This window comes from Ceratotherium simum, chromosome 34 (genome assembly GCF_057802395.1).
Source record: "Ceratotherium simum simum isolate JZ-2026a chromosome 34, ASM5780239v1, whole genome shotgun sequence".
Lineage (NCBI taxonomy): Eukaryota > Metazoa > Chordata > Mammalia > Perissodactyla > Rhinocerotidae > Ceratotherium > Ceratotherium simum.
This window is the reverse complement of record NC_141933.1, coordinates 22,738,567-22,764,607: the sequence shown is the minus strand read 5'-3', so window position 1 is coordinate 22,764,607 and position 26,041 is coordinate 22,738,567. Positions and strand designations below refer to the sequence as shown.

At 56.3% G+C, this 26,041-nt stretch overlaps 1 protein-coding gene across 9 annotated transcripts in view; it reads left to right on the top strand.

The window, feature by feature from the left end:
• TSPAN18 (tetraspanin 18) overlaps positions 1–26,041 on the top strand; it is a 186,943-nt gene that overhangs the window by 140,757 nt on the left and 20,145 nt on the right. For 8 of the 9 annotated variants that reach the window (XM_087423083.1, XM_087423087.1, XM_087423088.1 and 5 more), the window contains one exon: positions 24,542–24,614. In XM_087423083.1, coding sequence (XP_087279209.1) covers positions 24,542–24,614 — 73 coding nt within the window. Of the gene's footprint in view, positions 1–6,390; positions 6,549–24,541; positions 24,615–26,041 lie in introns of all 9 variants that reach the window. The other variant, XM_087423085.1, reaches the window with a different exon arrangement.

Genomic DNA, 26,041 nt, shown 5'->3' with positions numbered 1-26,041 from the left:
GCAACACCAAAAACTGAAGGGCGTTTCAGCCACACCCCCGGCCCTTCTTGGCAATACCATTTAAAAGGCCCCTCTCCACCACGCCGCGCGCCCACCCCAGAGACCCCGGCCTGCCTAGATTAGGCGGTATTAACAAACCATTACGTGTTCCAGTTAGCGTGGCAGGTGAAGCTGCCTGGCTGCGCAGGGTAATAACACGCCCCTCTTCCCGCTGACAGGCCGAGGCGCGTCTCCCCGGGAGGGAAGGCGCCCGGCCCGCTGCTGTCTGTCTCTGTTGAGATCACGAGACCTGGCGTCTCTGCCTGGGCCGTGGGAGGCTCCCCACCGCCTGGGTCTGGAGCCGTCCTGGAGGAGGTTTCCTGTGGACCATGCAGGAGGGAGAGAATGAAACTAACGTTGTGCAGGATTGGCTGTGGAGCCCGTGCTGGGATCTTGTACCGAGGACGATGCTTTTTCAGCTGAGTTGTGGGTCCCCACAGGGCCTGGGGCACTCCGCCCAGCCAGGGGGTACACGGTGTCAGGATTAGTCCTGTGCATCCTAATAGAACATCAGTGCTCCTCGAAGATTTGGAGACAATACCTTATTTTTATATTAAAACAACTGTGGATATATTTTGAAGTAACATGCAAATATACATATATAGCATGAATATATTAGGTAAAACAGGACATTTGCAGGCAGTTTTGCTCTCCCATTTTCTTGTCTGGGCTGGGTCCCCAGATTTCCAGATGCGGAGGTAACAGGATTCCTTCCATAGCCACTGCGGGAACTGAGGAGGGAGAGTTTGTGAGCCATAGCATAATGCTGTGTGATGTTGGGCAAGCCACTGCACCTCTCTGATCCTGCGATCCCAGAGCAGCACGATGGAAATGGTCATAACACCTCCCCAGGGCCAGCTGACAGGTATCAACTGAGTGGTTGCACATGGCCCTGTGCTTAGAAGGGCCCCATACTTGGTTTAATGCTCTGCTGTTGCCATCTTGAAATTCTTAATGACTGAAATCCCTCATATTTCCTGCGCCCCGTAAATCATGGAGCTGGTCCTGCGTCTTCCAATAGAGTTTTAGCAAGGGTTAAATCAGAAATGTGTGAAAGAGGCCCACACAGGGTTCCTTCCTCCCTCCCTCCCTTCCCCAGACATCCGTTGAGCACTCCCTCTGTGCACATACTGTACTGGAGGCTGGGATTCAGCAATGAACCCGACAGACAAAGCTGCTGCCCTCCTGCCTTCCAGGGAAGGGCAGAGAAGATAAATAACAGGAAGAAAACATCACTGGAGATGTGTCAAAAACGAGAGGGACTGTTTTAGGCTGGCAGGGAGCAGGGGAGGGGGCGGTCAGGGAAGGTGCCCTGAGGAATTCGATCAGAGATCTGAATGAAGTGAGGGAATATGCCGTGTGGAATATCTGAGGGAAACAGAGTCCCAGGCAGAAGGACCAGCAGGTGCAAAGGCCCTGAGGTAGGAATGGGTTTACCGTGTGGAAGAGACCCAGGTGGCTTGAGCTACCCGGAGTGGGGTGAGGGAGGAGCAGAGTGTCAAGAGATGACCTCAGTGAGGTGGGAGGCGCTTTGTAAACTGTTGTGAGGATGTGGCCAGGAAAAGTAAATGACAAGGGGGTAGAAGACTCCTTCAGCCATAGCTGGATGTTTGTGGGCCCCCATGGTTAGAGCCTGGAGGCCAGAATGGCAGGGGAGAAGGAAGAGGGTGTCCCATTGTCCTCTGGAAACTCGGGGGCAAGTTGTCTCTGGGTAAGGGACGAGAGGCAGCCTCAGGGCGGGGCCCTCTGCTGTTGGTGAGGATGGCTCTTCTAGCTCCCTGCCTCCTCCTCCGACTAGACAAGAAGTGTCCTGGCCTGAGTGGTCAAGCTGGGAAGGGGATGGGTGGTCGAGGGAGGGCTGCCTACCTTTCTGGAGCCCCCGCGTGGCTGGCCCATCGTCCAATCCCGGGCCCCTGTGGCTCCATCTTGGACAAGCTGTGCAATCCAAAGGCGGACCCCCAGGCATCCTACAGCGCCTGCAGCAGGACAGCCCCCGGGGCGGCCATTGCAGTGCAGCCTCGCAAGCATTGTCTCTTCTTCCAAATGAACTCTGAGACGGGTGGCGTGAATGCCGGGGAGTGGGACCGCCGGGCAGCCTCAGGCGCCGGGTCCCGTCTGCCGGCTGGGCGCTGGCCGGGGCTGTGCTCTGCTGGTGGATTACCCCTGCCAGCCGCCCAGCACCGGGAGCCACAGCTTCTCTCCTTCCAAGCTGGGTGACCCTGGGGAAGGGGCGTCGCCTCCCTGGGCCCCCACCTCCTCCTCTGTGCACGGGGATACTACTAGTGATGAGGCGAGGATTAAATGGGAGCCCAGGGGGAGCATGCAGAGCGTCCCCCACACGTGGGAAGGATTCTCTCCCGGTGACTCTTGCGAGTGGGGGCCTGGGTGTCACCTCTGAGCCACGGGACCTGGCCACAGACCACCTGAGAGCGAGCTGCAGAGAGAGTGACACAGAATCTTAGACCCAGCCAGCCCGTAATGCCGAAGACCTCAGAACATGCTGTGTGAGCGGGCGCGTGCTCAGGGCCGTCCTCTGCACCATGACGGGGATGGACTCAAGGGCCTGGGGGCCCCTCAAGCCTGGACATTCTCCAAGACGGAAAGTGATGGATTCCTCTGGGAGAGCCTACCCACCAGGACGGCATCACTCCACTCAGTGCGGGCAGCAGACTTCCGGCCCCTGTCTTCACCTTGTGGCCCTAGAGGGCTGCCTGGGAATGGGATGGGCCTGTGGGCTGGAGGCTCTGGCTGTCAGTCCTTCTGCCACAGGATGGGGCTCCTACTGTCACAGATGGGAGAGGGGCAGCGTCAGTCAGCTGTTACAAGCCCAGACTCTGGAGCCGGACTGCCTGGGTTCAGATCCCAGCCCTGCTCCTTTCTGGCTGTGTGACCTAGGGCAAGTGACTTAACCTCTCTGAGCCTCAGTTTTCACAGCTGGTTGTGGGAGTCAGTGAGAACCATGTCCAGCATGTGAAGCTCTGTAGAAGTGCAACAAGTTCTTGTTCTTGGTGGGCTGGCTCCAGAGCTGAAGGGGTGGGGTGCTCCTTCACAGGCCCTGGCTTCTCAGACCCAGCCACCCTCCAAACCTCTGCCGCTTCCCCTGAAGGCCAGTGTCCCCTGGGAGCCGCTGGGCAGCTGTGACCTCGTGACAAGGACCGGGCATCCTGGGAAAAAAGGATTTCCTTGAGCATCACTGATGAAGTTGGGCAAAGGATCCTTGAGTCCGTATTTCGGAGGGAAGCATGGCCTTAAAATGGTGTGAAAACCGAAAAGGAGCAGAGAGAAGGCAAGGGCCTGGGGCTTCAGAATTCACACGGGTCGGCTCTAACCCCGGCTCCCACTGCTCTCCAGTCCTTCAGGGTCTAATCCTGGTTTGCTCATCATGAACCAAGGACGGTCATCCCTCGGAAGGCGGTCGGAAGGCTTCAGTGAACGTGCATGGAAGTACATGTCGGCGCCCCGGAGCCCGGCAGTGCGAGTGGGCCCTCCCTGAGCCCCCGTGAATGGCAGGCGCTGTTCTGAGTGTCCCCGTGTTTCATTCATCCCGATTGGTGGGAGCCACTGCCTGCCCCAGGGCACACAGCCGGGAGGTGGGGAGGTGGTTTATCTGTCACCTGTTGCCTCCGGTCACTCAGGTAGCGGGATCCAGGGTCTCTCTCGGGTTTATCTCTTACTGGACCATTTACCTTGGAAAGTCCAATATGACGCCTCCACAGCAGATCTGAGTCCCATAGACTCTCTTCTCCAATACCGTTTGCTATTCAGAATCACAGCCAGGAAGAGGCTATTGGTGGAGTGACGGCGTCGGGCAAAATTCAGAATCCTCTTCCCAGCACTCACGTTAGCTACACGCAGCCCTGCTGCTTGGGTCCGCCTGGACGTGACCTGGCTCTGCACACGTGGTCAGGGCCCTGGTGGCTCTGGGGTCACCTTGCAGGGGCTCAGATGTGAGCGTCTTGCTCAAGGTCACGTGAGTTCCTAGGGACTGGATCACACTGGAGCCCAGGACAGCCTCCTTCTAAAGCCTGCTCCATACGTCCCCTCCCCACCCCCACGTGGACCCCGGGAGACCCGGATCCTGCCCCATGAACTGCTGAGTCTTCCTCTTCCTTAATTACCAGGCAGCCAGAGGGAAATGAAACACCTGCAGGTTTTTCCTTTTCCCAGCAAGCAGGCTCCCCCAGGACCCCTGCTCCCAGCAGGACCCTGGCAGGCCTGAGGTCACCTTGGGCAAGCCAGCTTTGTCTCTTGGTTCACACATGCAGAGCCTCTAAATTAAACGTGGCCACCACCCACCGGGGGTCAGAGTCCCAGGGCAGGGCTCGGGGATTTATGTCCAGGCCCCCAGGGGGGTAGTGTAAGAGAGGTGTTCCAGCTAACGTAAGCGGGTAGCCTTCCACCTCTCCAGGAAATGGTCAGAGTGTGTGTCTGTGTGTGTGTGCAGAGAGAGTGGGGCTTGGCCCAGCCGTGGAGTGAGCTGGCTGGCCGTGAGGTCTGAACCCAGAGCCGCGGACCCAGGGGCAGTACACGTTATCTTTACATCCTCAGGAACTGCAGAAAAGGTACCAATTTGCCTGATTTGAGCCTGGCCTGAAACCCCCTCCCGTAGCCCTCGGCGCCCCCGCCGGCCACACAGGGGACACAGAGGTGACTGGCACCATTGCTGTCTGCTCTGTGGGCGTCTCGAGTGTGCGTGAGTGGGTCGTGGCCTCCTTGCCCGCTGAGCTCAGACACACCCCATGTACCCCGAGATCGGTGTCCATACAGGGCGAGACCCACCTTCCCTCCGCCCCGAGTCTGTGTTTCGTCGGAGTCTCCTTCAACCCTGACCCCTTCGTTTCGCTGACATTTCTCAGCTCTGGAGGCTACAGACTGGGCTGTATTTACAGGTTTAAAAGATGACGTCTGCTCATCAGATATTCAGACCACCATTTCCATTCCTGAATGGACGATGCCTGAATCCTTTCCACCCAGAAATGGAGCCAATGACACCCAGGCGTTTGCTTGGCATTGGCGCTGGGAGCCAGGAAACCCTCACTCAGGGCCTGGGTGGGCGAGCGAAAGGTGCAGCTTCCAGATGAATGATGATGATAGCTCCCGCTTCCCGGGAGCTCTTCCATGTCCCAGGCAGTGTGGTCTCAGGGACGCTCACACCACCTGTGGGATTACAGGGTACACTGAGGCTCAGAGGCCACGGCCGCACGGGTAGCAAGTGGGGGAGATGATTCCACCCGGTCCCTCCAATGCCTTTGGCCACTCTGCATGCCGCCTCCCCAGAGAGGCCAGGGAGGGAGAGTAACTTGCTCGACATCACGTGGTTGGTTAGTGGCAGATCAAGGACTAGAACCCGAGCCCCTCAACTTCTGCTGCAAAACGTTTTTAGTGGGTTTCCTAATTCTAGAGAGCTCCATGCCCCTCTAGACATCTTAGACACCCTCTGAGCCCAGATGCTGGAACTAGGGTGCAGATGCCAGCCTAATAGCTGTGTGACTCTGGGCAAGTTACTTCACTTCTCTGTGCCTCAGTTTCCTCATCTGTAAAATGGGCATAATCATTGTACCCACTTCATAGATGGTTGCGAATATTAAATGAGTTGCTAGATGTGAAGTGTTCGGAATGTGCCCGGCATACAGGAAGCACTCTGTAAGTGTTGACTGTTACCATTGCTGTCATCGCCACCATCCTCCCTCCCCAGGGATGCAGAGGCCAGACCGGCTCCGATCCACCCACACCGCCCACCAGCCTTCCAGCCCCTTCTAACTGCTATTGGGCTTCAGCAGAGCAGGAAAGAGACCTTCCAGGCCCAGCAGGCTAATTGAAGGGCACGTCCTTGGCTTGTAATGCTTTGCACGGGTCATTTGTCATCCATTGTAGCCTTAGAGAGGGGGCAAGACCTGCAGCAGGCAGGCTGCCCAGACACATCTCCACATCCAGACTTGGCAGTGGCCATGGCCAAAGGGTCAGCCTTCCCTGGTCCTCCAGCAACCCTGTGCAGCAGAGCCCTGCTCCCGAGAGCTCTTGGCAAGGGACGCAGTCCAGGGGGGCCTCTTCCTGGGTTCAGACAGGCAGCAGGGTCCGGCCCTGGCCTCAGTGGGGGGCCAGCTCCAGCTGCTCAGGGTCCCTCAGCCCCTTCTGTTGGAAAGCCCCCCCGTGCTGCTCCGGCCCTTGCATCCCCCACCAGGCCTCGCCAGCTCCCAGGAGGCACAGCCAGAGCCCTGCCCACTGTGGTTTAATTACCCTCTCGCCCAGCGTTTGCTCTTTGCCGAGGGCACTGCCCATCACCCATGAGGGCCTCCTTTGCCCCCCTTGACAACCTGAGAGGTGGTACCATCTCTATCCCTGTGTTCACAGTGAAGCCACTGAGGCTCAGAGAGGCGCTGGGACTTGGCAGCAGCTGCACAGCCTGAAGGCGGGCCTGGAACCAGCTTACGGACGCTCGCTCTCTTCTCTCTCCCGTTCTCCGTCCCCCGTACGACACATTCTCTTTGAATCCTCTACTTGAGCGCAGGGTGAGTCCCGAAATATTCTTTCGGGTCAGGGATCTGCAAACTACAACAGGCGGGCCAAACTGCCTGGTCTTTTTTTGTAAATGAAGTTGTAGTGGCCATACCCACTCCCATTCGTTCACGTGCCATCCGTGGCTGCTTTCCCGGACAGGCGGCGTTGAGGAATTGTAACAAGAACGATATGGCTGTGAAGCCTGAAAGATTTACCATCTGGCCCTTGATGGGAAAAGCTGCCAACTCTGCTCCCGATGAGTGCTTGGGAAATCCTCTCGTGTCTCCTTCAAGTCAATGTCCCTTGCCTCAGTTCCCCCCATCCTGCCCTGCCCTGGACCAGCCCAGGGGCCCATAGGATGAGCAGGATGGGGACTTCCATCATCCCATTCTACAGACGGAGAAACCAAGACTTGGGGAAGTCTATTTATTATTATTAATATTTGTTTTGCCAAAAGGAAGTAGAAATCCTGTTCTGGAGCTAAGACCAAACACGTGCTCATCCCCAAGGCTTCCTGGCGGGACTGCCCGTCTCCTCCCTGGCCTGGAGATGCTGATGTTGGTGGCAGTGGTGCCCAGGCTCTGTGGAGGGACGAAGCGTCTCCTAGTTCCTCTTTATCTGAGCCTGGGGCCCGTCTCCACCCCAGGCCAGCCCTTTCCCTGCCCCCACCCCACCCATATCCTTCTTTAGGGCTCCTAGGAGCAGGGGGGGGATTTTTATGGGGAGAAAAGACTCCAGGGCTCTCTGACTCCTGCCTGGCCATGTACTCAGGTCCAGCCCCAGAGCTTCCCTTTGATTCATTTCCTCGAAGGCTTTTCTCCAGCCAGGCGGGATGCTCTGTCATGGTCCCTCTCGGTTCTTTGCCCTCCTTAACTTGAGCTCCAAATCCCTGTAGTTGTTCCTCTTACGGGAAGGGGCTGTGGCCTCTCTAATTCAGTCCAGGTGACTAGAGTCAGTCTCAGTTGCCCTGGGAAGATCCACTGTCTCTAATATTTATTACCAAGCAAAAGTAAATGGGGCAGCGACCCCCGCAGACACGAGGCTGGGGCGGGGGCTTGGTTTCTGCTCCAGTGACGGTTCCTGGGCCCTGGGGGGTTCTGGGAGCCCACCATGGGGATGGAGGAGGCTCTGAGAAGGAGGCGGAGGCCATGGACTCAGGACGCTTCCGCCGCGGGGGCCTCTGGGGGGACGCTTCTGGATGACCCGGCTCTGAGGGGCCTGCCCTCCACGCCACACCCGGGCATCCCTCAGGCAGGAGGGAGGCGAGCGGGGCTGTAAAGTTCCCTCACTGGACACAGCGAGGCTGAGATCCCAGGATGCTCCCTGCAGAGAGGAGCAGACAAGTGAAATTGATGGGACATTGACAGCAACCTGTGTCCTTGAAAGAGCTGTGAAATCAGCAGCAAAACTGAAGGCACAACACCTGGGTGGAAGCCCAGCTCCAACCGTAGCTGTGTCCTCTCAGGCAAGCTCCTTAACTTCTCTGGGCCCCACTCCCCGTAAACTATGACCATCTCTGCCCTGCTCACCTTGGGATGGTGGTGAGGATCAAGCCAGAGCATAAAAATAGAAGGGCTTTGGGAGCTGTAAAGAGGAGTGTTGGTGGTAAGAGTTGTGTCATGATTCATGTAAAGTGGGAGGGACTTTGGTTAGATGCCAGGAAGAATTTCCCTAGTTAAGGAGGAGACATCAGAATGATGGGTTTGTCCTCCTTCCTGAAAATCTTTAGGAATGAGATCTGATTGGTTTGCCTGTTTAAAATAGTCTTGATGTTGGCAGAGGCCAAAGGGGTTTGGATGCCTTTTCCATCTTTTTCATGACACTGTAGTTAGTTAATTCAATCAGGCAGGAAAGTGACCCGCAGCCATAGCTCTGAGTGTGGGTGTGCGCACGCACGTGTGCCTCTGTGTACGTGTGTGGCTGTATTTGTCCATGTGTCTGTGTTGCTGTCTGTGTGGTTCTTGTGCGCAAGCAAGTCGCTGAAGCCAAACCTCGAGCTGACTCATCTTTATTTCTAAGTTGTTGGGAGAATTTCCTCTTGCCGTCCTGTCCAACTTGGGAGGACGTGGACACAGCACCGGGATGAAAAACAATTGTAAATTTGATTTGATTTATTTATTCTTATTTGTTGTTGTCATACAACTTTCTAAATTCAGGCAAAGAAGAGCCAGATGATGAGCACAGCTCTGGGGTCCCCGGCTGAGCCCTGAGTCCAGACCCCTCGCTTACGTGTGATCTAGGTGTGCTGCCTCCCCTCTCGGGGCCTCGGTTTCCACCTCTGTAACGCGGGGGTAACAGCGCCTGCCTCACAGGATCTCGTGAGGGTTAAGTGAGTTAGAAATGTCAAGCCCTTCGCACAGTGTCTGGCCGGTGGAGAGCACTTCATACTTGCCAGTTGTTACGGTTGTTGGCTGTCCTCAGTGTTTCCAGCCCTGGCTCCTGAGGGATGGAGTAGAGAGAGCGCTGGCTTTGCAGCCACACTGCCTTGGGTTCAAGTCTGCCACTCAGCAGCTGTGTAGCCTGGGGCAAGTCAATTCATCTCTCTGATCCCAGTTTTCTCAGTTGTATGTTTTTAAATTATTGTATTGAGGGCATATTGGTTTAAAACATTGTATAATTTCAGGTGTACATTATTATATATCAGTTTCTGTATAGACTGCATCATGCTCACCACCAGTAGTCTCTCGTTTTTATCCGTCACCATGTCACCATAGATATGTGCCCCTTCACCCCTTTTGTCCACCCCCCACTCCCTTCCCCTCGTAACCACTGATCTGTTCTCTTTGTCTATGTGTTGGTTTATGTTCCACATGTGAGTGAATCATACGGTGTTTGTCTTTCTCTTTCTGGCTTATTTCACTTAACATAATACCCTCCAGGTCCATCCATGTTGTTGCAAATGGGACGATTTTGTCTTTTTTATGGCTGAGTAGTATTCCATGGTATATATATACCACATCTTCTTTATCCAATCATCAGTCGAGGGACACTTGGGTTGCTTCCACTTCTTGGCTATAGTGAATAATGCTGCAATGAACACAGGGGTGCATAAGTCTCTCTGTGTTGTTGATTTCAAGTTCTTTGGATAAATACCCAGTAGTGGGATAGCTGGATCATAGGGTGTTTCTATTTTTAATTTTTTGAGGAATCTCCATACTGTTTTCGGTAGAGGCTGCACCAATTTGCATTCCCACCAGCAGGGTATGAGGGTTCCCTTTTCTCCACAACCTCTCCAACATTTTTTATTTCTCATCTTGTTAATTATAGCCATTCTGATGGGTGTGAGGTGATATCTCATTGTAGTGTTGGTTTGCCTTTCCCTAATAATTAGTGACGTTGAACATCTTTTCGTGTGCCTGTTGGCCATCTGTGTATCTTCTTTGGACGACGTCTGTTCGTATCCTCTGCCCATTTTTTGATCGGGTTGTCTGTAAATTGGGCATAATAGCAGGCTGCCTCTTTGGATTCCCGTGAGGGTCAAAGGAAATCCTGTGAGAGCTGCCGAGGGGGCACGTAAGAAAAGTTCCCTTTGTCCACCTGCAACGGAGACATTCCCTCGGACCACACCCCCATGAACACCCCCAACAGCGCGATTCTGTGTTTTACCCACTTCCTGGGTTCCAGTCTCGATCTGCTGTATCCTGTCCCATCTGATCGTGCAGGACAAGCCCAGCTGCAGAAGCCAGGAGCCCTGGGTACCCTTCTCTGCATGGGGGTGGGGGCTGCTCCAGGAGGAGTTGCTAGGGCTTCCCACTCGACCTGTGCCCTTTCCTCCCAGTTCCCAGGCCCCCTCAATACCCATGAAGCCATTAAATATTTAAATCCGGGCTGTGTGCGAGCCAGGTTGCCCCAGCAACAGCCCTGCATATTTTGGGATGGATTACCACGTCTTTCAAAGGGTCTCTTGCAGCTCCAGGCCCCAAAGGGGGATGAGATGGGGGAAGAGAGAGCTGGCGGGAGGGAGGGCTGGGGGTCTCACTCCCCACGGAGGCTTAGAGATGCCGTTTCCATGAGAAACAGCGAGGACGCGAGGGTCAGAGGGAGGGCAGGCGTCTGCCGGTTTTCAGAGTCTGGACTCGAACCCAGGACCCATGCCTCCTGCCAGTTCCTCTCGCCATTTCCTTCTGCCTTGCGGGCGTGTTGGCGAACAGCCAGTAGGAGCCCTAGGCCTTCACAGCAGTGCCTTCTGGAGTCTGAACCCCAGTTCTGTCCCTGACCAGCTGGGCCACCGTGGGAGCTCACGCACCTGCTCTGAGCCGCCGTGCATCCTTGGGGATAGTTCACCGTTTCACATGACGCTGGGACAGTGCTCAGCAGGGCTTCTGGCACCCGGGGAGCAGGAGCAATTATTACATTGATAATGTCCAGTCCAGCCCCCCATGTGCCCTGGAGGGACTCAGAGGACGTGGAGACACAGCGCCGGCCACCAAAGGCTTACACCTAGTGGGGAAGGTCCAGCAGCAACGATCCATTCAGAGGACATGTCCAGTGTCCCCGTCCCTGCTCCCTCCAGTCCTGGCGCCAGTGTCCGGCAGCTCACCTTCCCCTGGCTATGCCTGGGAGTCTGCGTTGTGAGGCCGCCCCCAGCGCGGGGCCGGGAGCACCCAGGCACCCAGGGAGCACCCAGGCACCCAGTCTGGACTATGCCGTCCGGTCCTGGCTGTGCTGTGTGCCCTCGGGCAAGCCCCTTCCCCTCTGGACACCAGTCTCCTCCGCTATAGGATGAGGGTGACCCCTGAGTTACTTTCCGGAGCGGCCTCCCTCTCCAGCTAGGAGGGATGCACCAGAAAACCATAAGGGTATCCTGTCCCCCCTACCCACTTCGTCCTGTGGGTGCCCCCATAGGACGTGAGCCTGAGAGGATGAGGTGAGGCCCCCAGTCCTGTAAGTTCCTCCTGGTCTCCCTGTGGACTCTGCTCCTTGAAGGTGATTCAGGGCTGGGTGGGTGGCCTTGAGCCCCAGAGCCCCCAGTCTTGGCCAGGGGACACTTCAGTGAATCTCAAAGCACCTCCTTTTCTGTATTGCAAACCTCTGGGGAGGCAGAAAAGATTGCTGCCTCACACCCCAGCCCCGGGCTCTCTCCAAAGGCAGGCAGGTTTCCAGAGAATGAAAATCTCCACTCCAGACACTCTGGACACGTGCTGGCTGGTCCCAGCAGGAGACCAGTGGCATGGAATCATCGTCCAGCTCTGGCTACCCTGGAAGGGAGGGGCGAATGGGAGGCGGGAAGAGGCCACAAGCCAGTACTGGATGCTGGGTCACGTCAGAGGACCTGGGCTCCCGCTGCTGGGATGGCGGAGCAGGGGCATCTGATTGGCAGATGGCCATTGGCTAGTTACATGGGTACCCCTCTAGATTTGGGGGGCATGATTTTCAGCCTGCCTGGAGCCCCGGCCTCCCACATATACCTCAGGGGGCTTCTCACCTTGAGTCTCTGAACCTGACAGTGTAGACCCCCCTGGGCTGTACTAAAAGGAAGGACTGGCAGGCCCCTCCTTGATTCTGCAGAATCCAAATCCCAGGGCTGGAGCCTGGAGATTCAGGGCTTAACAAGCCTCCCAGGGGATCTGCAGACACTGTTTGGCTCCCTGGTACCCCCCGTCTCCCAAGCTGGCTGGCCTGCCCTGGGCAGGAAGATGGCCACATTCAGCTACGGTCACTTTAGGCTTCTGACCCTCCTCCCTCCTGCTCCCACAGCCCCATTTGCTCCTGCTGTGACCTCTCTGCCCTCTGTCAAGGTGGGGGCTGGGGAGAAAGGGTGACCTTTGTCTGGGGAGGGATGGAAATTGTTGAGTGGCAAACTGGATTGATGGGCCACAGACGGGGCGGGGCGTTCCCTGCAGGGATGAACTTAACGTCTGAGGCAGGAGTTCCCGTGGAGTGCCAGGGTCCACGGGTCATGCGGAACTCGAGGGATCCGTGAACTTGGGGGGAAAATTACATCTTCACTTTCACTAATGTTTAACTGAAATTGAGCATTTCCTTCAGCTCTGATCAGGGCCACAGGCCACAAACTATGAGCAATACCTGTCCTTTTGTCACCCATAGACATAAGCAGACATTGTCATGGCACCAAAAAATGGTTACAGCTTCTTGAAATTGTGATAGTTATCAGATCCATCGCTAGATCTTGGATTTAATGTGTTAATAAAGAAGCACTTGGATTACTCTATTACAATGTGGTTTTTAAAAAATGTTTTGATAATTGTATTTCAATATAATTGGTTTCCTTTGTAGTCCTATGTATTTTATCTTATGCATTTAAAAGGAGTCCATAGGCTTTTCTAGATTGCCAAAGGGGTGGGGAAGGTGAGAGACCCCTGCTAAGGGGCTAAGAGCTCGGCTTTGGAGTCAGGCCAGTGGCCCCTGCAGCCTGGCTGAGTGACCTGAGGCAGGTTGCTCACCGTCTCTGAGCCTGGTTCAGTCACAGGTCAGTGGGGAGCAGACCTCCCTCTTAGGATTCTTGTGAGGACCTGTATGCCCTTAGTTCAAGGCCACGTGTACAGTAGCCGCTAACTAAACGCAGGCTCTGGTTAGCATGAAGTTTAACAAAACCCTCTGGGAGGCGCCCTGGAGAACAAGGAGACAGACTTGCCAGGTCAGGCCAGGTGAGACCGCAGGCCTGTGAGCCGACGTCGGGGAGGGGCTTCTGGGAGGCTGGGGGCACAGTGACCCTTGCCAGCGAGAGGAGCTTCAGAGGCCGTCTGCTGGCTGATCCCCAGGCCCAGGTCAGAGGGCTGTGGGCGTCCCACAAAGGCTGAATGGGAGAACGAATGATGAAATGCCTTCTGCTGTGAATCACGAGGAGAACGGGAGGCTTGTTCTCCGGCCATCCAGGCAGGCCGTGGGGTGGATGTTCTCTGAATCCCGTGGAAGCAGCCAGGCTGCCCGCCTGCTTCTGCCTGCAGCCCCTTCCCCAGGGCCTTGGGGGCGGCGGCAGGGCCGTCTGCTCCCCTGCTGGGAGGCTGGCCTTCTTCCCATGCCTCGGTGCCCACCATCTCCCAGAGCCCGAGGGTCCCGCCACAACCCAGGAGGACTTCCCGGGTGTCCCTCACGGCACCCGCCCTCCCTGGGTCCTGGGAGCCCCGGTGCGGGCGGGGAACGTCTGCTCGTTTCCCCCTCACCCCTGCCTCTCCCCACATCACCTGGCTGGTTCAGGGCAGCTTTACTGGAAGGCTCAGGGGTTCCTGAAGGACAGGGCAGGATTGGCCTCGGGGTGGGGGGTGTCCCTGCGTCCCTTCCGGCCCTTGATTTTGGTCGCTGGGCCTGTTTCAGCTACACTCCACTGTTGGGCACCACACTGGACTTGGACTCCAGTGTCCTGAGGCCAAATCCTGTTCCTGATACACAGAGTAACCTCCACTCTCCTCGCTCCCCACCAAGTTCAAAGTGCCCGGTGGCCTTGTCTTCAGTGTCTGGATGGGACCCTGGCAGGATGGGCCTTCTCAGTGCAAAGGCCAGAGCATGGCCCCATTGCCCTGGGTCTGGGACGAGTGCCTCTGTGGCCTGGGTCCATGGGGGACATGGGAAGCGTGGACTGTGGCTGGGTCACTCCGGGGATCAGCAGGCCCAGAGTCCCCCTGGCCACACCTCTGGAGGACAGCCAGGCCAAAGGGCAAGGAACCCTGCTGTGTCCCACCAATTCCTCCGACCTGCTATGTGAGTCTGGACCAGGGATTTCCTCTCTCTGAGCCTCAGTTTCCTTATCTGTAAAGCAGGAGTGCCCATCCCCTGGGGGGTTGGGAGGATTTATTGAGGTGAGGTGTGGAAAACGCTTTCAGAAGCCAGAATGAATGACGGTCTTAGGAGGCTGCCTTGAGTGGTGGCAAGAGCAGGAGCTCCTCGTTCTGGCCCTGCTGTGTGACCTTGGGCAAGACTCTGCCCCTCTCTGGGCCTCAGCACCCTGCAATGTGAAAGGAGGGAGTTGGAGCCTGCCCTCGCTAAGGTGCTCCTTCTTTGAAGATTCTCCGAGGGAAACGGGCTGTGGGAGAGTTCTGGGGCGGAGAGGAAGGGAGGGCCGGGGAGGCTGTCATTTAGGATCCGATTGCATCCACAGCAGGCTCTGCCCGGTGTTGTTAACCCTCACGGCGCCGCCCCCGGGAGCCTAATTAGATTTTATCCCCCGCCCAGCTGTGTCCATGTCCCCGCGTCCGTGCCATGGCCAGGCTCGCCAAGATTTCGGGCCAATTGCTTGTGTACGAGACCGTCTGTCTTGCGATGAGGCCCAGCAGGCACAGCCAGGGAGCAAATAAGTCTTCCCCGCTCAGCTTTGGACCTGATGCAAGAATCCTTGTTACTCTGACAAGCCTGGGCCCCCGTCCTGATGGCGGAAAACGTGGGTGCTAGAGTCAGGCAAACCTGGCTGTCGGTTCTGGCTCCATCCCTTCTGCCCCCGGGGCCTTTCCAGCCCCTTGGAGCCTTAGTTTCCTCATCTCGAAGAGGGAACGAGGATACCACCTACTGTGCTCTTTGGAGGGTCAAATGTAGGATCATTACAGGTCGATGCCAGGACGCATGCCTCACATTATCCTTGGGGCTCCCTCAACGCTGGTTCCTGCCCTGTCCTCCCTGCACACAGGCCCCCAGATTCTCCGCTCCCCCTCCGGCCCCACCTTGGCAGTCAACACTTCTTTTCGCTGTCCTGCCCGGCATGCCCAGAGCACTTGGTTGATATGGCTGTTAACCCTCCTCCCCTGACTACTGGGTTATTGATTCTCACTAGGCTTGAGTGAGTCCCTGAGGGACGGAAGCCTCTGGTCTCCGCGCCTTGGACCAGGCGCAGGGCTGCAGCAGCAGGCGCCTGGCGCGCAGAGGAAGGAAGGAACCGCGTGTGCAGCCGTAGAGTGCTTCTACCAACAGCATCTTCCATCCTTGCAATGGTCCTGGGAGTTAGATCGGAGAATCCCCATCTCACAGATGAGGACACGGAGGCTCAGGAGCTGAAGAGGCTGGCCCAGGTCTCACAGCTCCTAGGGCAGAGGCCCGGCTGGTTGGAACCCAGGTTGCAGGAGGTGAGGCTGCTCTGCCATGGACCACAGCGCCCTCGCCTGGCCGGGGCGCGTACAAGACGTTTCTCAGCTCTGCACCGCCCCGACCGCCTTTGCCTCCTCCGACGGGCTGGGGGCAGGGAAAGTAGTGGGAGTGATTGATGAACTGAGCACTTCATCTTCATCAGAGAACCCCTCCTGGGCCGCTGTGTGCAGATGGGAGCGAGCCGCCATCTGGGGTGGTGGGAGGGGCAGGATTAATAAAGCTGTCTGGCCCAGGCGGGGACCTGCAGGGGAGACCCCTGAGGCACTGCTTGACCTCGCCCCGTCTCTGCCTGCTCTGGGCCTCAGGGCTCCCATCTGTCAAGGGATGGCGGGATCGGCTCAGCCTCCTGAGGCCTCCAGCTGGCACAGGGGAGGATGCTAGCCGGCTCCCTGACTCTGCCTGGTTGATTCAGGGCAGAGCAGCACTGGACTGGGGACTTTGGAGACTGAGGCATAGCACGCCCTCATTCTGGTGTCCTCTCTCTGGGGCCACGTCCAGGGACTGGTGTCTTGTCAGGAGCTTGGAGTCCAGCCGACTTGGGCCCGAATCATGGCCATGTCTTAGTAACCAAGTGAATGAACTCAGGACGGTTAATTACATCCTCTGAGCTTCAGTTTCCTCATCTGTAAAATGGGGTAATAATGGTACCCACCTCCTAGGTGAGGATTAAATAAGAGAATGGAGGAGAAACGCCCAGCAGTCTGGTACATGGTAAATGCTCAATACTATTAGTTATTATTAGGTTCAGTTGTCACAAAATTGTGGCAATTAATTTGAATTTGGGGCCATTTATGGGAAAGAGGTTTATATGCATCCTGCCAAGCCCTGTGTCCATGGTTCTCCCCCACGCCCACCTCCATTGATAGCTGGTGAGTGTGATTTGGGCAGCCACTGATTTCCGATATATAGTGATGCTGGTAATAATGGCTCCCTGTGGAAACAGTGCTTTGTGGGTTTCGGAGTGTTTCCATATCATTTCATTTCATTTCATGTGTTTCACATCATGAATTCTTACAACCACCTTTGGCTTCGAAATTGAGAATCACAGTTTGTAGTGAAGAGCCCAGCATCTCAGGGGGCAGTGACTTTCTGAAGGTCTCAAGGGAGCCGGCCAAGTTAGGTGCCGTCCCAGGCCGTGCAGAAGCAGTGGTGATGGGGGGAGGGTGACAGGCTCCCAGGCTGTCCTTTTCCAGCTTCCCCATGTCAGAAACAATCAGTCACCAGCCACTGGCTGGGGGATTGAGGAGGACAAGGAGAGAAGGGTGATGGGGACTCAAAAGTTGGGGGAGGCCATGGCAGCCCAGGAGCCGGCATCCACTGGGTGGGAGCATCCTGGTGAAGAGGAAGTGGGCAGACGCCGACATTCACATGGAGTTGGTACCTCCCCCTTGTCACTGGGCCCACCTTTTGTGTCACCTGGGCCTTTCATCCCAGCCTCAGTGTCCAGAGGAAGATGGGCTGAGTCACACTCGGGACACCTGCCAGCCTGAGATGCTGGGCAGGGAATGGCCATGTTGGGGGACCGGGGCTGGGATGGGGAGGGGAGGAACAGAGGGAGGAGAAAACTGTGACCCCCTCCCTGCTTCCCTGAGCCCCGGGACTGGGCTTGGGTGCAGCCCCTGAGCTAGCCCTCAGGGCTCCCCTTCCGAAGGCTGCAGAGACCTGAGCCCCAGGAAGGAGCCTGAGTTGGCTTCATCTTGCCCAGTGACCCATCCCTGGACCTAAAGCTCCTTGGGCCTTGCCTAGACCCAGGAGGCTTCTCCCCTGAGTGTCCGCCCTGCTGGCAGGGTCCTGCCTGTAGGGGGCAGAGTACAGAGAACCCCCCCGCCCCGAGGGCCACCACTGTTCAGTCCAGATGGGGCTGGCCTTCTGCCCTCTCCCTCTCCCGGCCCCCAACACAGCTTTCCTGACTCCTTGCTTGGAGTTGTAGAAAGAGCTTGGAATCTCAGGAGGATGCTCGGCTTTGCCGCTTACATCCCTAAGCCTCAGTTCTCTTCTGTAAAATGGGGCAGTAGTCCCCCTAGCAGGGCTGGGGTGAGGATTCAGTAATCACACAAGTGGACAAGGCACTTTCTATCAAAGCTAGTTCTGATTCCGACTCCTGGGTTTAGATTCTAGCTCCATCGCTAACTAGCTGTGGGATATTGGACAAGACACTCCCCTCCCCAGGTCTCGGTTTCCCCCTTGGACAACGGGGATGATGCTACGATATCTGCTTCCTGGAGTGGTTCTGAGCATTTAACGAGCTCATGCACATACGTGTATAGCCCACAGCTCCACAACAGATACAGGCGCAGGCAGTTGAAGAGGCTGCCACCTGTGTAAGTTTAGGCCAAACAGGGGTACCAGCTCCCGGGCCACAGCGAGCTCTCAGCAGGGAGCCCCTTCTCCTGCCTTTCCATCTGCCCATCCCCATCGCTACTCCCTCAAGACTTACTCACCAGCACCATCTTCCCTGGGAAGCCCCCAGTGGAGTGACAGCAGTGGACAGTTAGTCCTCCTTCCTGTGGGTCCCCAGCCCTATTGGCATCCATTTCCCTGTCTCCTCCAATCTTCTACCACCACCACCACCCAACTTTGAATGCATGCTTATTTGCATCTCCATTGCCTAACACAGCATCCCTGGTGCACAGTAGGAGCTCAATATGTGTCTACTGAGCTGATGGATGGATGGATGCATGAATGAATGCATGCATGCATGCATGAATAGGTGTATGGATGGATGGGTGGATGGATGGGTGGATGGATGGGTGGGTGGATGGATGGATGAGTGGATGGATGGGTGGGTGGATGGGTGGGTGGATGGGTGGGTGGATGGATGGATGAGTGGATGGATGGGTGGGTGGATGGGTGGGTGGATGGGTGGATGGATGGATGGATGAGTGGATGGATGGATGGGTGGATGGATGGGTGGGTGGATGGATGGATGGATGAGTGGATGGGTGGGTGGATGGATGGATGAGTGGATGGATGGATGGGTGGGTGGGTGAGTGGATGGGTGGATGGGTGGATGGATGGGTGGGTGGGTGGGTGAGTGGGTGGATGGGTGGATGGATGGGTGGGTGGGTGGGTGAGTGGGTGGATGGATGGATGGATGAGTGGATGGGTGGGTGGATGAGTGGGTGGGTGGATGGATGGATGGATGGATGGATGAAAAAGAAACTTTCACCCATCGCCCCTCCACTGACATGCATGGGAAAGAATCTGAACTGGCCCTGAGACCCAGAAGTCGCCCCCTTCCTCCCCATAGGAATACCCACTCGAGCACCGTGTTTGAGCAGGACCCGGCTGTGGAATTCCCCACAGGTGTGAGAGAACAGGAGTCTCCATCTGAGCGCATTTGACTGCTGAAACCAAAGCCTCATTTCCACTGCAGGGAGCTGGCTCTAAAGGAGCCTTCTGGCAAATCCTTACGCAGAGCTAAGGAATCCTTTTCAGCATCAGATTTCTCTCTCCTGAGAGTCAGAGTTGGGGGTTGATGAACAGGGCCCTGCTGGCACTTTCTCTGCTGAGGCATCCCTGCAGATGCCCAGGTGGCGTCCAGGTGTGTGGGCCGCCACGCCCACCATCTCCTCCCAGTTCATCAGCCACATGCAGCTTGTCAGCGTGGATGAAGCCCATGTCAGAAACTGCGAGACTCTTGAAGACGTGGTCTACGCAGCCCCAGGGAGGGCACCCAGGAGCTGCCATCTGGGCAGAAGGCGGGCACCCCGTGCAGGCCTCCCCAGCTGCCGCAGGTGCTGAGAGCTTTTCATTAGTGCTAATGGGCCCTGAGTGTGTGCGTCCGGAGGGCGGGTTTGCATAAACAGCTTCTTGAATGTGGGCTCCTTAGTGACTTCCTAGAGCAATTGAATATTTTCTCTTCTGGGCCAATAAAGAAACAGGAGCCCCTCTGACCAGGAGACTCCGTCCTGCTGACGTGTAAAGACCTGCCCAGGTGACAGGCCAGCCGTTGCCTCCCCCGCCCCCTCTGTACCTACACCCCATCCCGACACCGCCGCGGCCCCTCACTTCTTAGTGTGTCTGTCTCTCTTCTGTATCACTTCTTGCTCTGTCTCTCTCTTTCCCTTTCTCCTTCAGGCTTTCTCCCTCTCTCCCTCTCTCTCTGACTTGTCTTGTCTGTTTCTCTGAGTTGCTGACTCTCCACTGTTGTCTGTCTCTATTTCCTCTTTTCCCACTAGTCTTTCATTCATTCATTCAGATGTATTAATTGAGGACCCACTATGTGCCAGGCACTGCTCTGGACCCTAGGGACACGGCAGTGAACAAAACAGGTCCATGCCTTCATGCAGCACACATTCTAACAAGGGAAGGTGTGTGCCACCAAAATAAATAAGTCAAACATTGGGTAGGTAGTGTGTCCCTGGGCACTGGCCTGGGCTTCCAGAAACAGGGCTCCAGGCTCAGATCCATCAGGAGCTGGTTTTGTAACTTGGCCAAGCCCCCTTCCCTTCTCAGCCTCAATTGTGTCATTTCTAAAGTGAGGGTGTTGGGCCAGACCAGTGCTGCCCTACCGTTTCAGGACCAAGAACTTGGTTTACTGAAATGCTGGTGACATAAGTCATACAAGGGCCGGGTTCTAAATCAGCGCTTACACAAATAAGAATAGTGTCAAATACAAGTTTCCCTTAAATCCCTTTAAAGCTCTTAAACACCTGGTTTTGGTACAAAAAAGTCAGTTGCATCTGGGGGTCATGTTGTATGATAAAATGCCCATCTGTAAGCCAGAACCCTCCCTTGGCCGGCGCTGTGACAGACACAGGAGCCCTGAGACCACAAGACCCATGGCAGCAAGTCCGTGACTCTCGCTGTGCTCCGCCTGGGGCAGACGCCCATGTGGAATGGCAGCACCGGACCTGCTGTCCCGCAGGCTCTCCTGATGTGTGCGGGGAATTCGTACTGAGTCCAAATTCCCTGTGGAATTGGGAATTCCAATTCCTGTGAGGCTGACTCCAGATTTCAACCCTCTGGGCCCCAAGGTTTAAAGGATTTTATCTACCAAATAGCGCTGGCTTTACCAAGTCATCTATTAAGTATAGGTTAGCTTCTCCTTAGTTTTTGTCCTGCAAAATCATGCATACCTGGTTGGCCAGAGCTTCTGAACAACCGGGGAAACAGGGTCCCCACCCTGGAGTGGTTTAATTGCTCCAAAACCCAAGACATTTGCCCCTTGAGCCGGCCGGTGGAGAGGGGATAATTTCTGAGATGCTGCTTGAAATCTTGAAAAGAGCTTTAATGCTCGTCTCAGGGAACCCGGTTTGAGAACCACCGAACACACCTGTTCTCGCGGCTCAGACATCTCCGCGTCACAGTGCCCCCATCTGCCGACTGGGGGAGCTGCGGCTGATGTAGCTGGGCCCTGGGAGGGCAGGTGAGGGGAGCCGCCGCGTGGAGAGAAGGGACAGGGCCACCGAGCGCCAGGCACAGCGTGATAAGCTTTGCATACGTCATCATTTAATCCTCGGGCCGTGCAACTTCCCGAGGAGGTCGGCGCTCCCCCCCGCCATTTTGCAGACATGAAGGCAAAGGCCAGAGAGGTTACGTGATCTGTCCGCGGTCACCAGGGTGGAGGGGGGTGGAGCCAGGACCCGACCGACCCTGCAGCCCCCGCTGATGTTCCCGCGGGTCCCGGTGGGCTCCACGGGATGGGGAAACCTCAGCCGGCCCGTCACCCCTGCCCCGGGAGGGCTGTCATCTCCCTGCAGTAGAGAGGCCCCAGGCCCCTTCATAAGTGTCTCTGCACAGCTCTTGAGGAACGAGTAAGCCCTGGCACCTCACGGTCTCGAGTGTCTCCTCCGCCCACCCTCCAGAGACCCTCCACGTTGCCCCTCTCCTTAGAGGTACCCGTGTGAGCCTGCGCTTAGCTTCCAAAAGGCTCGGCGGGTGGGCGGAGCTAACAGCGGAGATTGGAGGCTCCGTGTGTCTGTCACTCTTGTCTGGCCAATAGGCTGTGGAGGTGTGTCCCCACGGGTGGAGCAGGCGGACATCTGTCTTTTGACTTCCTCCTGGCAGTGGATGATGGCCCCGGGGGCTGTTTCCCCTGGACAGTGGGAAATAAAGTGGCATAGGAGGTGTGAAGACGGGCCTGAATTATAGAAAAGGATGGATGAATGGGGCAAGGGTATTAGGATTTATTGAAAATGGTGGTTAAGAGTTGTGGCTCCAGGTGACGACAGACTTGGGTTCAAATCCTGGCTCAGGCACTTCCTTGCTGTGTGACCTTGGACAAGTGATTCCACCTCTCTGAGCCTTAATTCCCTCTCCTGAAAAATAGAGCTGACATTACCTGTATCCTGGAGCTTTACGAGGATTAAATGAGATTGTGCATGATCCTTGGCATGTAGTGAGAACTCAAGGTCTGCCAGCTGTTACCAGCTGTTACTATTATGAGCTGCCATGTGCCAAGCCTGGCACTTAGTATTTTCCATGCGTTATGAGGAAGGCATTCTTTTTATACTAATTTTAAAGACAAGGAAACTCAGATGCACGCAGTTTAGGAACTTGCCCCAGGCCACCAGCCAAGCCTGGCAGAGCTGGGATTTGACCCTCTGTCGGGCACCAAAGCCCTCTTTCCGATCGCCCACGCTGCCCGGAGCTGGAACTCGGGCCTCCACATCTCCATCCGCCCTCTGGCTCACATGGTCTGTTTTTCAACCTGCCTCACCTTTGAGGTTGCTGGAAGCTCTTCCCAGGAGACACGTCTCCTTTTATTGCGTTTGTCTGGGAGCCCAGCCCTCCACAGCCGCCCGTTAGATGTCATCTCTAATGAATGTGGTGTGTAATAAATACAGGTAGCCCGTTTATGAGCTGCCGTCTTTATTGCTCAACAGCCAGGGCCGGCTGAAGCGGATCCCGCCCCGGAGAGCAGCTGTCCCTGTGTGGGCAGAGGAGAGGAAGCCCGGCTTCCTACAGAGTTTTCAGCATCCCACTGGGGCGGCCTCTTCTGCCCTCTAAAGGCCTGTCCAAGTCAGAGCCTGACAGGTCATCAAATTCCTGCATCATTTTTTAGGGAAGACACTGAGGCCAGAGAGAGGAAGTGATGTGCAGAGCAGAAGACCGGGCTCTGGACTCCCAGTCCAGTGCTCCTTCTGCTCTACTCTCTGCCTGAACAGCTGCCCTGAGCCAGGTGGAGCACAGGATCTGGGGCGGGGTGTATGTGGGGCAGGTCGCTTCACCTCCCTGGGCCTCAGTGTCCTCCTCTGTAGAATGGACGCAGTGCCTCCTGCCGCGTGGGGTTGTGGGGAGATTGCAGGCAGTCACTTCACGGAGCTGGCGTGTGGCTGCAGGGAGTCAGGGCTCCATAAATATTCTTTCGCATCCTCGTCCCCCTCTCCGGAGAGCACAGGGTCTCGGCAGATGTGTGCAGCTGAGGCAGCCAAGTGCCAAAGAAGGGGGCTCAGCCGGCGGCACCTGGGGTGCAGCTCGTTGTCCTGGGTCCTGATCTCATGGGGAACGACAGCCACTGAGTCACCTATGACCACAGAGTTGGGTGTGGTCATAGTAAGAGCTGTCCCGCTCCCAGCCAGGTGCAGAGGGGGCCCTTACATAGGACGTAATCCTCACGACACGCCACAATGTAGGTCGTAAATGCCCATTTTCACAGATGAAGAAACTGAGGCTCCAAGAGCTTAAGTCACTTGCCAAAGACAGAGGGAGAGAGGAGGAGCCAGGGCTGGAGCCCCGGTGTGTCTGACGTCAGAGCCCGTGCTTGGAACTGCTGTGCTTAGAGGCAGGGTAGACGATGCTTTCTAGGTCAGGGATGGAGGAGGGACATGCTGGGGGCTTGGCCTGGAGATGGCATCCTGGGGACCTGTTCTGGAGGAGGAGAGCCTGGGCCTGGGGGGACACAAGAGACAAGGATGAGCCACAGCCAAGGACGATGGTCAAGCTGTTTGAGGGCTGGTGGGCGCTGGCGTGGGCCGGTCAGAAGAGGGGCTGGCTAGCAGCAGGCCGTACCCCTAGGTCCCCACTGAGTCTCAGCCCTCCCGCCGCCCGCCAGGAGGACGGGCCTGGAACAAGGGAAGGAGTGGGTCCTCCTGGTCCGGCCCTCCCCTCCCCAGGGCTGTCATGAAGAAAGTGGAAATAGTGAATCTTGTATATTGAATACAAAGGTGGCTCATGGACCTGAGTTCTGACTTGTGGCAGCAGATGCTGTCTGCTCCCCCGGGGATGGGGAAGCTGCAACTCATCGGTTTCAAGCCCCAGTGCCTGGCATACAGTAGACGCACAATAAATGCAGGCTGAATAGAATTGTATTCAGTGACTCACTACTGTGGGCATACTTTTAGGTGGGGACAGGGAAGGCTCCTGGGAAAGGGGGATGCTGTAGGTCTCATGCTGGAGGTAGGCAGGGCACAGGGAGGGTCTGGGCCCTGCGCCTCTCTTCCTCTGCATCGCCTCCTCGCTGGGCATCCTGCGGCTGGAGGGCGTGTGGGGTGGTGGGAAGTTTGTCTAGCCAGGGCTCTGATTCTGCTCCGCAACCTTGGCACATCCCTCAAGGCTCTGAGCCTTAGTTTCTCATCTCACAAGTGGAAGGCTCCCCTCTGCCATCAAGGAACATCGTGAAGTAGCACCATTGAGCTCTTGCCGTGTGCTGTACGCGGTGCTAAGCATGTTACTGCATTATTTCAGTTAATCCTCACAACAGTGCTTGGGAGGAAGCTTCTGGTTTTAATCTCTATTTTCAAGTTGGAGAGAGCAAGACTCAGAGAGGTAGAGTAATTTGCCTTAGGCCACAGAGCAAATGAAGGGTAGAGACGGGGCTCGAACCCAGGCAAGCTGGCTCCCAAGTTCTCACTCCTAACTCTGGCCCCACGGGGCAAAGTGTCTTCCCTGGGAGAGGAAATTATTCCCTCACCCACTGCAAGGGCAGGCTGGGGACCCCCATGGGGGACGGGAGGGGCACGGGGTAGGAGTTCTTTCTGGGTGGGGTCCCCCAGCGGGAGGACTGAGGGGCTTGGCTGTTTTGCAGGCGGAGCACCATGGAAGGCGACTGTCTGAGCTGCATGAAGTATCTGATGTTTGTTTTCAATTTCTTCATTTTCGTAAGTATTCCTGGAACACGGCTGGGTCTCTGAGGGCCTCTGCTGGGCGGGCAGAACTGACTGCTGCTTGGGAGCAGTCACACGGGGCTGAGTCCCAGGGTGGGAACAGGGGCCTGGGCCGGAAGCCGGTCCACCTGCCCAGCCAGGATTTGGTGGAGGGGAGGCCCCCAGTGGTGCCCACTCTGCTCCAAAGAGCCCACCCTCGTAGGAGAGACCCTGGGATGGTGCAGCTCCTCTGACAAAGGACGAGTCCTCAGTCCTGGCCACTGTCTTGGGATCTGAGCCCTGGTGGGGAGTGGGGGAGAAGGGGGGATGGGGTGATCAGAGGGAGCCCCACCCAGCCCTGACCCCCAGAGCGATGACAGACATCAGAGCTGGAGGGGCCGAGCTGATGTAGCCACCTGGTGTAACTAGAAACCTCTGGACTGGAAAACCTAGGTTCAAAGCCCAGCTTTGCCTCTTATCAGCTACGTGATCTGAAACACATTTCACCCCTCTGAACCTCGGTATCTTCATCCCTTAATTAGCTACCTCAACAGATTTTTTGAAAATTAAGCAAGATTAGTTTAGGAAGTGCCTGGGATGTGTTGGCACTCAACAGTGTAGCTCCCTCCCCATCCAACCTACGGATTCTATCCATGAAGGGACAGGCCCGGGTGCTCAGGGGACCAGCCCAGCGCCCTGCAGCACAGCCCACCTGCTGGCGGCCCTCGAGGGCTCTGCTCAGGCCCGTGGCCTCCTGGCGTCTTGAGCCCCCGCAGGCTTTCCTGACCCCGCCTCAACCTTTGACCTTAGTGCAGCCAAGACCTGGATGAGTACGTGTCCACTAATGTCCTCCAGGGCAGGGTCACTCTGAAAAAGAGGGCCCTTTCTGGTCAAGACTGACTGTCTGTCTGTCTCTGTCTCTGTCTCTCCGTCTACTTTTTATACATGGAAGCAACTCTCCTGGGTTTCTGCCCTGGCCCCGTAATCCTGAAGAGCAGGGAGCCCTACAGACTCCCACCTCTCTGAACCTCAGTATCTTCATTACATACCTCAACAGGTTTTTTTGAAAATTAAACAAGATTAGTTTAGGAAGTGCCTGGAATATGTCTACCCAACTTCCACGCCGGGTGACCCTGCACAAGCCCCAGCGTCCCCACGGGAAATGGGGCCGGGTCACCCTGGCCAGTTCAGTCCGTGTCGAGCCCTCTTTGAGGCAGACCTCAGCACACAAGAGTTGAACCCCGAAACCTCCAACAGATGGTTTCAAACAAGGAGATTTCAAACACTTTACAGCCTTCAAAACCTGATGATGCCAAACCGGTTCTGCACATACCCACTTCCATGCCAGTCTGTGCCCAAGACAGATGGAAAAGATATTTATTGAAACCTGCTAAGCACAATCATGTCCATTCTGTGCTTTCTTCCTTGGGCCCACCTGGGTA